We start from the raw sequence: 14,487 nt of genomic DNA, 5'->3' as shown, positions 1-14,487 counted from the left end.
ATTTTGTTCAAAATTAAAAAAAAAAAAGCCAAAGCATGTATTGGAACAGAGGTGACTTTACCTTGTTACAGAATTTTGTTACAGAATTTCTATCATGGAATGGTTTGGGTTGGGAGGGACATCAAAGATCAGCCAGATCCAGGGGCAGGGACACCTTCATCTACCCCAGGCTGCTCCAAGCCCCCTCTCAGCCTGGCTTTGGGCACTGCCTGGGATCCAGGGCCTTCTGTGGCCACAGGGATTTGTGCTGCAGGGATGGAGGCTCACCCTGGATCAGGGGCAGGTACAGGTGGTACTGGTCGATCTCCCCGCTGAAGACGGCGAACGCCTGGCGCTTCAGCAGCATGGCCTTCTGCTCACAGCTGGGGTACAGCTTCAGGGCACTGCTCTGCATGGCTGCAACACACAGCACAGTCAGCCACCCCTCAGGAACTGCCTGCCTTTGGGGCTGGCCGTCATCCCTGCCTCCTGAAATCTTCCAGGAAAAAAAAAAACTCTCCTGGGTCATCAACCGAGAATTTGTCTTGCGTAATAAAATTTGTCTTGTGCTCTAACTGTTGAATTATTCTTTTAGAAAGAGACTAAAGGTGCTTGAGGCCAATTTCAGGGGTCCCACCCCACCCTTTCCCCTGGGATTTGTTTTTCCACACTCTCCTCAAGCCTGGATTAGAGGTCACAGCACAGCAATGAAAGGTTTGCTGCACTGCTCGTGGCAGACACATGCAGTGTTTGCCAGTCTCCTCCTGGGAAAGGTCACACTTGGACACCTCAAAACTGGAGCAAAATGTGAATGTGGGAACCCAACAGAAGCACCTCTACAGCCAAACCTCCTCTGGTGTCTTTTAGACATGACCAAAGTCCAGAATTAACTCAGCTTTAGCTGGGAATCAAGTTCCCAAAATGGTCAATTATGCACAGTCAGCACCTTATGGATAAATCAGTGTAATAAAAATGCACCCAAATGGCTCAAATGCAAATAAATTTCAAATTGAGGTAGAAATAAATGATCAGCAGCTGATACTTACTCATCAAATCCTTAAACATGGTTTTCTCATGTGTGAGAAGATGATCAATGATGGATCTCCAGCTGCAGGAGAGAAAGAAGGAATGAGATATCCAGGGAAAGCTGAGGTGTGGATGCACCTCAGAAATTATTTGGGTCAAACTTTTCATACAAGGAAACTGTTTCCAGGCAGGATTTCTGTGCAGACTCTTGTCTGGAGCAGAATTAGTGCTGAGACCCATTTTTAACATTATCCCATTCCATAAGAAAGCACTAAATGGAATTTTTTTCCCAAGGTTACTCTTCTCCTTTAAAGCCTTTCCTTATAAATTCAGAATACAAGCTTGGATTGCTTCAATTCCATGTCTTACTGAGTGCAGGAAGTGTCCATCTGGAAAAAAGATGGATCCATGTACAATTCCAGCACTTCTTTTTTCCAGGCTCTCTTGGTGTAGGCATATCCACTCAGGGAGCTGAGCAGCTGAGCACCAGCACGGAAACTGGGAACGTTGTAGGCACTGGGGGAGAGGACAAAAATTATCAAAATGGGCTTTTTTAAAATTTAAAAATAGATTCCAGCTCACAAAAGGGTTGCTTTGAATGAGATCTTTAGGAAGGAATTGTTCCCTGGGAGGGTGGGCAGGGCTGGGATGGAATTCCCAGAGCAGCTGGGGCTGCCCCTGGATCCCTGGCAGTGCCCAAGGCCAGGTTGGACACTGGGGCTGGAGCAGCCTGGGACAGTGGGAGGTGTCCCTGCCATGGCAGGGGTGGCACTGGGTGGGCTTTGAGGTCCCTCCCAACCCAAACCATTCCAGGACTCCATGCCCTGTGTCTCCATTGGATAACATCCATCTCTCCCACCTTTGTGAGGAAAACTAGGAAGGTGATAGGGAGAGATGATGTTTGCCTGCTTCCTGGTGGATCCTGGGACCTGCCCATGCTCTGCTGCCCATCCCCATCCCCTGACAGGCACAGAAAGGGGAGATCTGAGTAAAACCCAAAATCCCAGGTGGGGCAACCAGAGCTGAAATATCCACAGGTTCAGCTCCTGGGGGAAACACTGCTCAAACCCAGCTCAAACCCATGAGAATGGGAACAGAGAATGGAGAAAGAAGGGAGAACAAAAAGATGAGGGAGGGAAGATGGCAGGAGCAGGGAGAGACTGGCCTGTGGTTCCTCAGGTAGGGGAACACGAAGTAGAGCAGGCGGGAGATGAGGGGCACGGCCTTGTCCTTCTCGTCGCTGCGGTACACCACGTCCAGCAGGGAGGCCAGCACCTGCACAGGGACACAGCTCTGCACACCCACAGTGCCACTGCTGCAGGGGTGCCAGCCTGAACCAGCCTGGACATCTGTGCAATGGAACAGCCCCCAAAAGACTGGCACTCCTGTTTGATCTGTCAGGAAAATCCTCCTCACAGAATTCCCAGAATTCCAGAATCACTGGGTTGGGAGAGACCTTCAAGGTCATCCAGTCCCAACCCCTCAACTGAACCCTGGCACCCAGTGCCCCATCCAGGCTTTGTTAAACACACCCAGGCACGGGGACTCCACCACCTCCCCGGGCAGCCATTCCAGAACTTTCTCACCCTTGCTGGAAAAACCTTTTCCCTGCTCTCCAGCCTGGATTTCCCTTGGTGCAGCTGGAGGCTGTGTGCTCTGATTGTGTCAGTGCTGCTGGAGAAAGAGCCCAGGGCCAGCTGAGCCCAGGCCCCTTTCAGGAGCTGTGCAGTGATAAAGTCCTCAGCTTAAAAACCCCACAGGTGAGAGGGCCCCACTGACCTCTGCCAGGAGAGAAAGGGCTTGGACACTGTAGATTGAAGGAGCAGAGGCAGAAACCATGGAAGATGGTGCCACTGATGTATCTAAAAAAACCAAAATAATCAAGTTTTCTCTTCAGACAGGTTTAAATGCTGCTGTTTCCTAATCTGCTGCCCAAACAGAACATTTATGTGCAAACTGCTGGTACATGAAACATGAAAACCACACATCATCAACACCTCAAGCTCTTCACTGCCTGCAGCAGAGGACAGGGAGGAGCAGGAGTCAGGGAAAGTCAAGTTACCATTGACATCCTCCATGTTGAATTCATCTGGTAAAATCTGAGGCTGAGCTTTCACTTCCAAGTTCCTGCTCAGCCAACTGGTCTGTTCCAGGGAAGAGCCAGCAATGGTCCCCACAGCCTCCAGGATCTTCTGGGTCACCTCCTGTAACATAACCAAGGTGGCATCAGATATTTAATTGGTATGATTAATTCCCAGGGAAATGAGGAGCTGCAGTGAAACCAAATTCAGCCAAAGCAAGGCAGAGGCTGTAAAATTACATTTTCTGTCATTTTGCTGGCAAGACTCTGAAGCAGAAGGGGAGTTTGAATTTCTCTGTTGGCACATGAAACCCAAACCACAGCCCAAACCCACCCAGTGTTCAAACTGTGCTGGTGAAATAAGGCAGAACAGGAGGAGGATCCTGCTCTGCTCCTTTCTTTACACAGCTGAGCTCAGAGTGATTCCCATTGCCAAGCCCAGCTGGGAGCTCCAAGGATTCATTAATTTTCCTAGACAGCTTGGAGATTTCAATATCCACACATGGCTGTGAACTCAGGACATCCCACTGGTGTTACCAGCTCAGTTCTGAGAAAAATAAAAGAAAAAAACCCAGCTTGGAAAAGATTTTAAGCATTTGGGACAAATTCTGTTTGTCTCTCATGTTTGAGTCTGCCCTGCTCACCAGGCCTCAGCCTAAAATGTGTGGATGCACATCCAGGCACTCCCAAAAGACAGGAATTCAGATCCAAAGCACAGATCAGGTCATCTCCACCTGTCCTTACATGAACAGTGCCAGGTTTAGAACCAAAAGGTGAATTTGAAGCCTCTGTACCTGCAGGTCTTTCTGGTCCTTTTTGTTTTCCAGGGTGGGTGTCCTTGTCACAAAGTCATTCAGGATGCTGTGGGAGAGCAGAGCACCCTCAGTTAGGAATGGCACAGTGCAAGAGCTCAGTGGAACCTCTGCTCTGTCCCACAGTACCTGAGGAGAAGGAAGTGGCCAGGAGGAGCCAAGCTCAGCTGCACAGACTCTCTGAGCAGCCCTAACAAGGGCTGGAAGTTCTCCTGCAGGGCTGGGACAGGGAGTCTGCCAAAAAAAATAAAACCAAAGCACACCTGAGTGAAGGTGGAGTTAAGGAAAGAACAAAAAACAACAAATAAGAGGAACTTGGTGGCCTAAAAAAGCTTTAGGATCAGTCCTGCCCTTCCTGAGTGCCAGTGTGACAGCCCTGGCACTCTGTGTGTGTCAACAAGCAAGGGACAACAGAGAAGTGTTCTGGGACATGGAGATCAAAGGACACAAAATGGCAATAGAGGCTGTTCCCTTGTGGGAGTCAAACAGAAAATTCTCTTCCAGAAGGATTGAGTTACCTCTGAATGAAAGCAAAACTGAACTGCAGCACTGGGATATCCACCAGAGAGGATTTCTGAAAAACAAAAGCAAACTCACACTTATTGGTTATCAGAAGGAAGAAGAAAATCCCAGCTGGCCTTGGGCGCTGCCAGGGATCCAGGGGCAGCCCCAGCTGCTCTGGGAATTCCATCCCAGCCCCTGCCCACCCTGCCAGGGAAGGATTTATTCCCAAAATCTCATTTTAGCTATTTTTGATTATATACTTTCTAATTATATCATTTCATACATATTATTACTTATATATCTTATCTTATTATTGCTAATTATTACCAATTTCTTCTTCTTTACATACATTGTTTTGCTCTAATATTTCCTCATACCCATAACCAAATAATATTAATAATAACAACTTACATTGTTATCTTACATATTTCTATACAATTTTACAAAACAAAATGAAGCAATATTTTATTCCTCACACAAAACACCATTATATGCTGGTTTTTGGCTTCTTTTTTCTACTTCTGTTGGAGTCAGGATTGAAGGTACTTGAGATGGCATTTTGTGTTTAGGATTAGATGTTTGTTATTTCTTATTTATGCTAGAGTCTCACAGTAGTGAGTTCTGTAGTACTGCACTAACAAGGTATAAAATGGTGTTATAATTATCTAATTAGATAAAACTATCTAATTAGAAATGACACCTAAATTATTTTTACTTTTAACCTAATAATAATCACTCCAAGTCAGCAATGGGGACTTTTGTATCCAATTGCACAAAACCACCCAAACCCATGGAGAAGAAGGTGGAGAAGAAGAAGAAGGAGCAGCCTCCACCCCAAACCCTCCATCTTGCTTTCTATCTATTCCTGTATTCTAAACCCTTAAACTCTGAGTTTCCCACCCTGTGATCTCACACACTTCCATTCAAACTCCACCCCCACAATCCCAGTTCTGCCATTCCATTCTGGAAGCTTCTCCATGGCCTCAGGTCAGTGCAGTGTTCTCTTGGGGTCAGAGCCTGGCAGCACAGAAAGTCCCAAATTCTCAGCACCCCAACTCCAACACATCTGTTTGTGTTTGCCCATGGAGCAAAGCCTGCAGTGCCCTTGACTTGCAAATTCTCTTTTTGATTGTCTGTGACTTGAAGAGAAAACTGATTGATTTCCCTGCTGAAATGCTCTGGTGGCTCAAGAAAAGGAGTTCCCTTTCCCAAGAAGGGAGGCCCAGCTTTTTCTAATTTTTTTTCTAATTTTTTTCTAATTTTTTTCTAATTTTTTTTCAAATCTTCTTGAATTATTTCCTGTCCTAAACATCTTTTACTTGCACATTAATGCAGTGAGTGATCCAGCTCAGTGAATGCAGCCCCAGAGAATCCCAGAGCAGAGGCTTTTGTCCCATTTCATCATCTCTGCTTTGGTTCAAAGGTTTTTATTTTTGTTTCAGATATTGGGAAAAATTGCTCCCTGTTAGGGAGGGGAGACCATGCCCCTTGTCCCATCACCATCTCCTGATATATTTTAAACAATTGACTTATTGTGGATCAGACACAATCTGGACACCAAAACTTCTTCAGGAGCAAAGGACAATCCCACATTTAAAAGCAAACCCTTCTAACAGTGCTTCAGACACACTGAAACTCATCCAGCCTGGAATACATCGAAAAAATGGAATTATCTTCCTGCTTCAAGTTTTGGTTTTGTTGTTATATTGTACATTTATTTATTTTTAATAAATAAAAAAATTAATTATATTTATATAGAAGGAATATAGTATAATATAGTATAATATAGTATAATATAATATAGTATATAGTATAATAAAATATAGTATAGTATAATATAGTATAGTATAATATAGTATAATATAATATAATATAATATAATATAATATAATATAATATAATATAATATAATGTAATATAATATAATATATTTTTTCTAGTTTAAATATTTATATATATTTTAATATTATTATTTATTTTATCTATTTAATTTTGTATTTATATATTTTATATTACATATTTATATTTTAAGTATAAAAATGTTGACTTTGATCTAAAAATTTATTTTTATGGAACCAGGGATTTTTAATTTGTCGTATTTGAAGGATGTTTTAGGAAGGAATATGGTTTAAATGCTTTATTTATTAGAGGGATTTATAATGAATTGTGAATGATATGGAGGAATGGTTTTTGGTACTAGTTAAGTATTTATTGGTAAATTTGTTAAATAAGTTTAAAATGGTTTTTTAGGGTTTGAATGAGTTAAATATATGGTATTTAAGTTTGATGTATTGGTTAAGGTTATTTAAATATTGGGTTTTGGTTGATTAATGGGTAAAACTATTATTGAGGATAAATAAAATGAAAATAATATAAATATTATATTAGATTTAATTTTTTGTTTGTAGTTTTTGTATGTGAAGTAAGAGGTGTTTGCTTTTAGTTGTAGTTTTTGTGTAGTTTACATTTGTGTGCTTTACTCTTTTGGTTTTAGAGTTTTAACATGTTTTTGTGTTTGATATGGTTTTATGTTCTTGGTTGGAATTTATTTTCCTTTGGAAATTTGTGGAGATATAAGTATATCTTTTGCTTTAGGTTATTAATGGAAATGGATTTTTAATTTGTTTTGGTTTTGGGTTTTTGATTAGGATAAAAGGATTTTTTAAATTTTTTTTTGTGTACTATTAGAAAATGCTTAATGCTTGGTGGATTTGGTTTTGCAAAAGAGCTGTTTAAAAAATGCAGGCCATGGAATACCTCCTCCCCCTTGATCTGTGCTGGTTTCTTGACCACCTCTTTGACCAGATACAAGATGGTGTCGATTTTCAGAGTGTTCAGGGCACAAATTAAATCCACCAGAATGAGCTGGGATGCACTGGCCACTGGGAGAATCTGACAAGAGAAAACAAAACACAACCCACACATTCCAAAATGAAATGTAAATTACAGAGGAAAATCAAACCCAGCCCTTGCCACTAAAGAACTCCCAACACCTCAGGAAAACAACTGGATTCTGCCCCAGAGAGAGCAGGAAAGGAAAAGTTTCCCCAGGATAAATAATGAGTTCCAGAGAACACAGCTCTCACTTTCTCTGGAAATGGAGCTGATTCATGAGCTTTAAAATGTAATTGGCCAATTGCAATCCAGTATTGAATTAAAAATGGCTTTTACTCTCAGATTTCAACCCACAATGTGGGTTTTATTTGATTATTTATTGGGGTTTAATTGTAGTCCTGATGCTTTTCCTAACTAAGAGGATTTCAGATTTTTCAGTCTATTAAAAAAACCCCAAAGAACCTACAAACAGAGCTGAGAACTGACCACATAAATGTAACATTTGCCTTCATATAGGAAATAAAAAGGTGCTTTTCTTTAGCTTCACCTTGGTTTTACTGTGACTCCTGTGAGGTTTTTTGCTGTTCCACACTGCTGCAGTTGCTGCCATCAGCTGGGTTCCAAGGTGTGCTGTCAAGGGATTCAGGAAGTCCAGTATTTTTGTTCTTAATGTCTGTAAAGAGGGGGGGAAATAATTATTAATGTAAGGCAAAGACCAGCTCCTGGTTTATAAAATATTATTTCTTTTCCCAGGATATACAGAAAATATGGTATGTTTAATCCCCAGGGAAATGAGAAGCTGCAGTGAAACCAAATCCCATACCAGTAAAAATAAAAGAACTATGTAAAAATAAAAGAACAATAAAAGAACTCCATGTGAAATGCACTGGGGAGGATGAGGAGATAAAAAAGAAAAATCAGGATTTTAAAAGAGCTCCTACTTTGGTTGCTTTAAAGTAGACTGAAGAGGAGCCTTTAGTGGTCCCAAAGAAGTCAGTTGGTCTCTTTTGGGAGTCCTCCCTCTTGATGACACCCCAGAGGAGGCTCATGGTGTTCACAATCCGGGGCAGCTCCTCCAGGATGGCATTCCTGGCATTCCTCAGGTGGGCAGGCTCAGCTGAACAGGATGACTGGGGAAAAAAAACCCCAAAATACCAATATAAAAGAATTTCATATGCACAAGAGCCTAAAAATTGTAGGGAACGTATCACATTATAAACCCAAGCATTATAAACACAAAACATTATAAACTCAAAAGAAAATAAACCAGTTTGTAAAGGACAGAGGACTGATATTTGCATCACCAAGATCTTCAAGAACAATGACTTAAAATTCACTTTGTGGGCTTCAAACACAGAAAAATCAAACTCAGTCCTTTCACTTTGAGTCAGTTCAGTTCTTTGGCTGTGCTCTGAGGCCTCTCCAAGGTTATTTTCTGTCACTGACATATTTTATAGAAATCCTTTCGTTAGGATTTTTTCTCCTGAGAAGCTGAGAGGCCTCAGAACTGAAATGTAAGCATTGATTATCTGCTGCTGTGGGATGTGCTCTGGAGATGGTTTACAAACAGGGGCACCTTTGACTGCTCTCATGTGAATTGTTTCTACCTGATGACCAATCACAGGTCCAGCTGTGTTGAGGCTGTGAGCAGTCACAGGATGTTGTTACCATTCTTTGCTAGCTTTCTGATGGTCTCCTCTCTCTTTCTTTAGTTAGATCATTTTCTTTTAATATAATATAGCTAATAAAATAATAAATCAGCCTTCTGAAACATGGAGTCAAGATTCTCATCTCTTCCCTTGTTGGAATTGCCTGCAAATTCCACAATTTTCTGGTACAATTCCCTGTTTCTGTTCACCTGGAAGGGAAGGGGATGTGACTATTGGTAAATTTGTTAAAGAAGGGGGTTCCCAAGTACCTTTTTTGTTGGATGGGGATGATCCAGAAGGCAGAAGTGCCCGATGGTTGTCAGTCCTTCCAGAAGGGTCAGGGGGTAATCAGGGGTCACATTTTCTCTTTTAGAAGTGAAGCTTTTGAAAGGGGGGGAAAAAAACCCAAACATGATAATAAGCCAAGTGGTATTTTCTTGATTAAAAATTTCTCTTTCTATTCCATAGCTAAAATTGGAGGGAATATTAGGAATATCAGGTCAGGAATATGAAAATGAAGGGATCCATAAAACTGGGAGCTTTTGTACTTGGATGGAAGGCAAAGGGAGCCAGGAAATATCAGAGCTGCTCCTCCTCTTTTCCTCCAGCTGCTGCACCAATCCTGTCTCCAGCTCACTCCAGGTGCAGCAGGAATTAAGGATCAAACTCTGGGACCCACAGTGGTGACCCAGGGAGTTCCTTCACACTCCCAGCTCGGTGGAAAGGAGAATTTATGGAATAACAAATCCCCCCTTGTCACAGACACATTTTAAAAAAATCCTTTCCTTAGGATTTTTCCTCCTGAGAAGCTGAGAGGCCTCAGGAACAAAATGTAACAATGATTATCTGCTGCTGTGGAATGCAACAGGTGGATCTGGGATTGGTCTCATGTGGTTGTTTTTATTTAATGGCCAATCACAGCCCAGCTGGCTCAGACTCTGTCTGGGACACAAGCTTTTGTTATTCATTCCTTCTTTTTCTATTCTTAGCCAGCCTTCTGATGAAATCCTTTCTTCTATTCTTTTAGTATAGTTTTAATATAATATATACCATAAAATAATAAATCAACCTTCTGGAACATGGAGTCAGATCCTGGTCTCTTTCCTCACCCTCAGACCCCTGGGAACATGGTCACACCCCCTGGTGGCTCTCACCTGGCTGATGTTTTGGCTGAAGTCTTCACAGCTTCATTTTCATACTGCTTGACAAGGTCATCCAGGTTTTTACAGATCTGCACCACAAATGGGGCCACGGTCCAGCCCAAGGACTTCCCAAAGTAGGGCAGGGAGCTGGTGACCAAGGCCACCCACGTGGGATGCATGCCGTGGCCATACTCGGGCTGCAGCCCCCTCACCACGGCAGAGACAAACAAGCCCTGCGAGGTGATGGGGTGTGGGTACACGTACTGCATGGCCCCAATGGCCTGCTGGAAGTTCAGGGCCTGCTGCCACTCCTTGGACAGGTCTGGCTGGTTCTCCTGCTCCTCAGGCCTCTGGCCAAGGTGGTGCTCCAGGACAATCAACACCTGCAGCAGCTTCAGCAGCTCAATCTGGAGAGGGTGCTCGCTCCAGATCTGATCGTGGCCAAAGTTGATGAGGCTCTCCTGGAAGAGCTCCTGCTCCTGGGGGTTGGTCCCACCAGCCAGGAGCCGGTAGCGCTTGTGGCTGACGTACATGGAGGCCGAGAGCGAGAGCAGCACCAGCTCCTGCACCTGGCACCTCCCCAGCAGATCCCGGATCAGCTCCACGCACCTGGGCTCGGCCGCCTTGGCCGTGGTGGCCAGCTGGGCCATCATCCTGATGAGCACCTCCACGCTCTTGACCTGCACGTCCCTGTTGGCCAGCAGGTCCCTGTGGCTGAGCTGCAGGCAGCAGGGGTAGTAGGAGCGCAGGAAGCGCAGGCACAGCGAGGTCAGCAGCTCGATCAGCAGCGAGTGCGGGCACGCCGCAGGAGACTGAGGCTGCAGCTTCCCGTAGAAGCTCTGCCCTACCAGAGCTTCCTGGTGGCGGGCCAAGAGGTTGTAGATGAGGTTCAGGTGTGCTGTGGAGCTGGTGTCCATGCTGGTGGTGGCCACAGCCTCGATGAATTCCTTGGGGTTGGTTTTGAGCACGGCCTCCAGCACGGAGAAGGCGTAGAGCACCCGCCGGGAGTCGTACGGCTGCAAGTACAGCAGCGTGTGCTTGAACAGGGCCTCTGCCAGCTCCTGCTTCTCCTTCTGCTGCCTCAGCAGCCTGCTCTGGGCCATCTCCTGCAGCTCCAGCTCCGCCTCCTCGTCGCTGGACAGAGACTCTGAGGCCTGAGTCCTCTCGGAGTCGGCCCTGACGAGGTTGAGCCCCGCGCTGGAGCTCTCGGAGGCACTGAGGGAATTCCCGTGGCCTGGGGCCTCTCTGCCATCGGCTGCAGCCTCCTTGTCCTCGCTGCTCACCTCCTGCAGCTCCAGGGAAGGGGACAAGGAGGAGGTGTTGTCACTGTCGTGGCCTGTGCTGGTGTCTGCGGACTCCGTGTGCTCGCTGTTGTCCTGGTCGCCCTCCGTGTCCTGGGAGGATCCATCATTTTCAGGCTGCTCAGCTTTCAGCTCTGCTTTCTCTGGATCAGTTTCCACTTCTGCCCAAATTGCTTCTCTGTCCACAGTGGTGAACTGGCTCAAAGGAAGGTTTTCCTCAGAATTGCTCTCAGAAATGCCAGACTCTTTCAGAGGGGCCTTTTTCTTGCAAAGCCAATCACGAACATAGTCTGAAAAAAGATTTTTTTCATTTAATTTCTATTTCACACATAAAATTATATCACAGTCTGGCTTGGAAGTTATCTTTAAGGGCCATTTAGTAAACACACTATACTTTATACTCAATAAATAATTTTTAAAAAAAAAATTGTAAAGCTACTTTGCTCTAGTCCAGTCTTAATTGTGATGAATGAGGCTAAAAAATGGACAAGAATTATACTTAAGGCAAGAATTATTTCTCTTTTAAAGTGATTTAAGAGCAGTGCTAACCTACTGCAAAAAGAACAGGATCAAAACATAAAGCACTTTTAGGCTGAGACACCCTAAGAGTGACAATTGCCTTTTTTTATGCTTTCTGAACATTAACTATTTGTGGAGGTCAGGAGGGCAATGACGATGGCAGCAGAGGGATTGATTAATTAATTAATTAAAGAGCTAATGTTTTCCTTGATTAAATGCTGTGGAACAAGGAAGGAATAGATTAGCTCTGTGTTTCTATAGCAGCCCTGTGGATGCTTTACTTGTGTGGCATTTATTTGTCAACTGACACCAAAAAAATGATGCTGAAAGCACAACCTGGTGACAGTCACAGGATGGGGGACAGGAACTTCCCGTATATAAAACTCAGAAAATATGACAGTGACAGTGCAAGAGTGAAAATAATCTAGTATAATAAAGTAATTAATCAGCCTTCTGATATCCATGGAGCCTCCTCATCATTTCTCCCTGCCACGGGAATGGCCTGCTTTTACAACAGGCCCAGCAGTACCTGGGGAGGTTTATAGTAATATAGTATCATATATCTAGTATATAGTATAATATATATATAGTATATAGTATATAGTATATAGTATATAGTATAATATGTATATAGTATATAGTATAGTATATAGTATTGTTCCAGATTTCCAGGCAAGATGGATTCCATTCCCATCTGTATGGCAGATTCTCTTTTGTCAAGTGGGCAGTTTGCCTTATCTCTCTCTGAGTGCTCACAACCACTCCTCCCTCAGGAGGGGACATCTGCTGATAACAGCCATGGAATGTCCCTGCATGGCTGATAAGAACTGCAGCATCCCATTGGGAGATGTGAGCCCAGAGGGAGGAGCCAAGCATTCCTGCCTGGATAGAATCTGGAGATTCTGGAACACCAGCACAGCTTCTCCACTGCATTCCCAGAGGAGCAGCAGCTGCCTCTTCTTCCACTGGATCTTTGGAGCAAAGACTCCACCCTTCTCCAGGATCCCTGCTCCAGCAGAGCCACCCCTGGCACTGCAGGAGGGCTGAGCCACAATTCCAATGGTTCTGCTGCCAGCACCCTGACCCACAGGGTGTCAGGCTGGGTTCTGACTCTGGCAGTGTTGTTTTAGTTTACTGCATTGTTTATTTTATCTTCCCTATTAAAGAACTGTTATTTCCTGCTCCCATAATTTTTGTTGCCTGAGAGCCCCTTAATTTAAAATTTATAGCAATTCGGAGAGGGGGGGGATTAATTTTCTCCATTTCAGGGGAGGCTCCTGCCTTTTTTAGCAGGCATCTGGCTTTCCAAACCAAAACAAGTATATAGCATATAGTATATAGCATATAGCATATAGTATATAGTATACAGTATATACTATATACTATATACTATATATATAGAGAGAGAAAGAATATATAAATTTATATATATATAATATATATTATATATATTATATATGTTATACATATAATATTATATTCCTTATATATTATAGATAATATATATATTATATATATATATATTATATGTATAGGCATATAGAAATATAGTATAATAAAGTAATTAATTAGCCTTCTGATATCCATAGAGTCCTCCTCATCATTTCTCTCACCTGCTTTTCCAACAGGCCCAGTGCTAATATATTGTATTATATATATAAAATATATAATATATCTATTTGTATAATCTATATAATACAGTATATATTATGGATATATAGTAATATAGTATAATAAAGTAATTAATTAGCCTTCTGATATCCATAGAGTCCTCCTCATAATTTCTCTCACCTGCTTTTCCAACAGGCCCAGTGCTAATATATCGTATTATATATATATATAAAATATACAATATATTTTATATATATTATTATATAATATATCTATTTATATAATCTATGTAATACAGTATATATTATGGATATATACTAATATAGTATAATAAAGTAATTAATCAGCCTCCTGACACGCATGGAGTCCTGCTTGTCACTCCTCGCTGCCGCGGGTGTCCCCGGCGGTACCTGGGGAGGCGCCGTGGCCGAGGCAGCCCAGGGAGGTGCGCTGGGTGCGGGGGTGCAGCAGCAGCAGCAGCACGGGCTCCAGGATCCGCGCCACGTCGCTCAGGGACAGCGCCCGCAGCAGCCAGCCCTGCGCCGCCGCCCCGATGGCCCCGTCCGAGCACGTCAGGCTGTCCAGCACCACGAACAGAGACCTGGGGACACAGGGGCATGCCTCAGCACTGCAGTGAGACACACTGAAAATCTCCCAGAGCAGAAATCCAGTTGGATTGAGGTGAAATGTACACCTTTGAGTTAAGTTTGTAGCTTGCAAACACTGCTGTTTGGTCTGACTGCCTGTTCTTGCAAAAAAACCATGCTTGGAGAAACTGCTTCAGCCAAAGGACAGAGATAAGGAGGGGACTCTTTGAAACAGACAGAGGCTGCTGTGGGAAAAAGGGCAGGATCACCCAGGAGTTCTTTCTGGTAAAGAAAAATTAGCAGCAAATGTCATGTGAAACCAGTAGAATGAATATGTATGAACCTATTTGTCGCAGACATCTTTCATGAAAAATCCTTTCTTAGGATTTTCATGAAAAATCCTTTCTTAGGATTTTTCCTTGTGAGAAGCTGCAGTTACAGC

At 43.4% G+C, this 14,487-nt stretch overlaps 1 protein-coding gene across 3 annotated transcripts in view; it reads right to left on the bottom strand.

The window, feature by feature from the left end:
* DOP1B (DOP1 leucine zipper like protein B) overlaps positions 1-14,487 on the bottom strand; it is a 121,820-nt gene that overhangs the window by 58,599 nt on the left and 48,734 nt on the right. For 2 of the 3 annotated variants that reach the window (XM_071430116.1, XM_071430117.1), the window contains exons 18-32: positions 13,869-14,059; positions 10,040-11,618; positions 9,155-9,266; positions 8,178-8,366; positions 7,784-7,909; positions 7,159-7,293; positions 4,416-4,471; positions 4,027-4,131; positions 3,880-3,946; positions 3,068-3,209; positions 2,785-2,867; positions 2,171-2,280; positions 1,375-1,521; positions 1,026-1,087; positions 268-396 (exon numbers count right to left, since the gene is read on the bottom strand). In XM_071430116.1, the coding sequence (XP_071286217.1) occupies positions 268-396; positions 1,026-1,087; positions 1,375-1,521; positions 2,171-2,280; positions 2,785-2,867; positions 3,068-3,209; positions 3,880-3,946; positions 4,027-4,131; positions 4,416-4,471; positions 7,159-7,293; positions 7,784-7,909; positions 8,178-8,366; positions 9,155-9,266; positions 10,040-11,618; positions 13,869-14,059 (3,233 nt within the window). Of the gene's footprint in view, positions 1-267; positions 397-1,025; positions 1,088-1,374; positions 1,522-2,170; positions 2,281-2,726; positions 2,868-3,067; positions 3,210-3,879; positions 3,947-4,026; positions 4,132-4,415; positions 4,472-7,158; positions 7,294-7,783; positions 7,910-8,177; positions 8,367-9,154; positions 9,267-10,039; positions 11,619-13,868; positions 14,060-14,487 lie in introns of all 3 variants that reach the window. The other variant, XM_071430118.1, reaches the window with a different exon arrangement.

This window comes from Agelaius tricolor, unplaced genomic scaffold, assembly GCF_023055355.1.
Source record: "Agelaius tricolor isolate 1412-34295 unplaced genomic scaffold, bAgeTri1.0.p SCAF_7, whole genome shotgun sequence".
Lineage (NCBI taxonomy): Eukaryota > Metazoa > Chordata > Aves > Passeriformes > Icteridae > Agelaius > Agelaius tricolor.
This window is presented reverse-complemented; position numbering and strand designations above follow the sequence as displayed.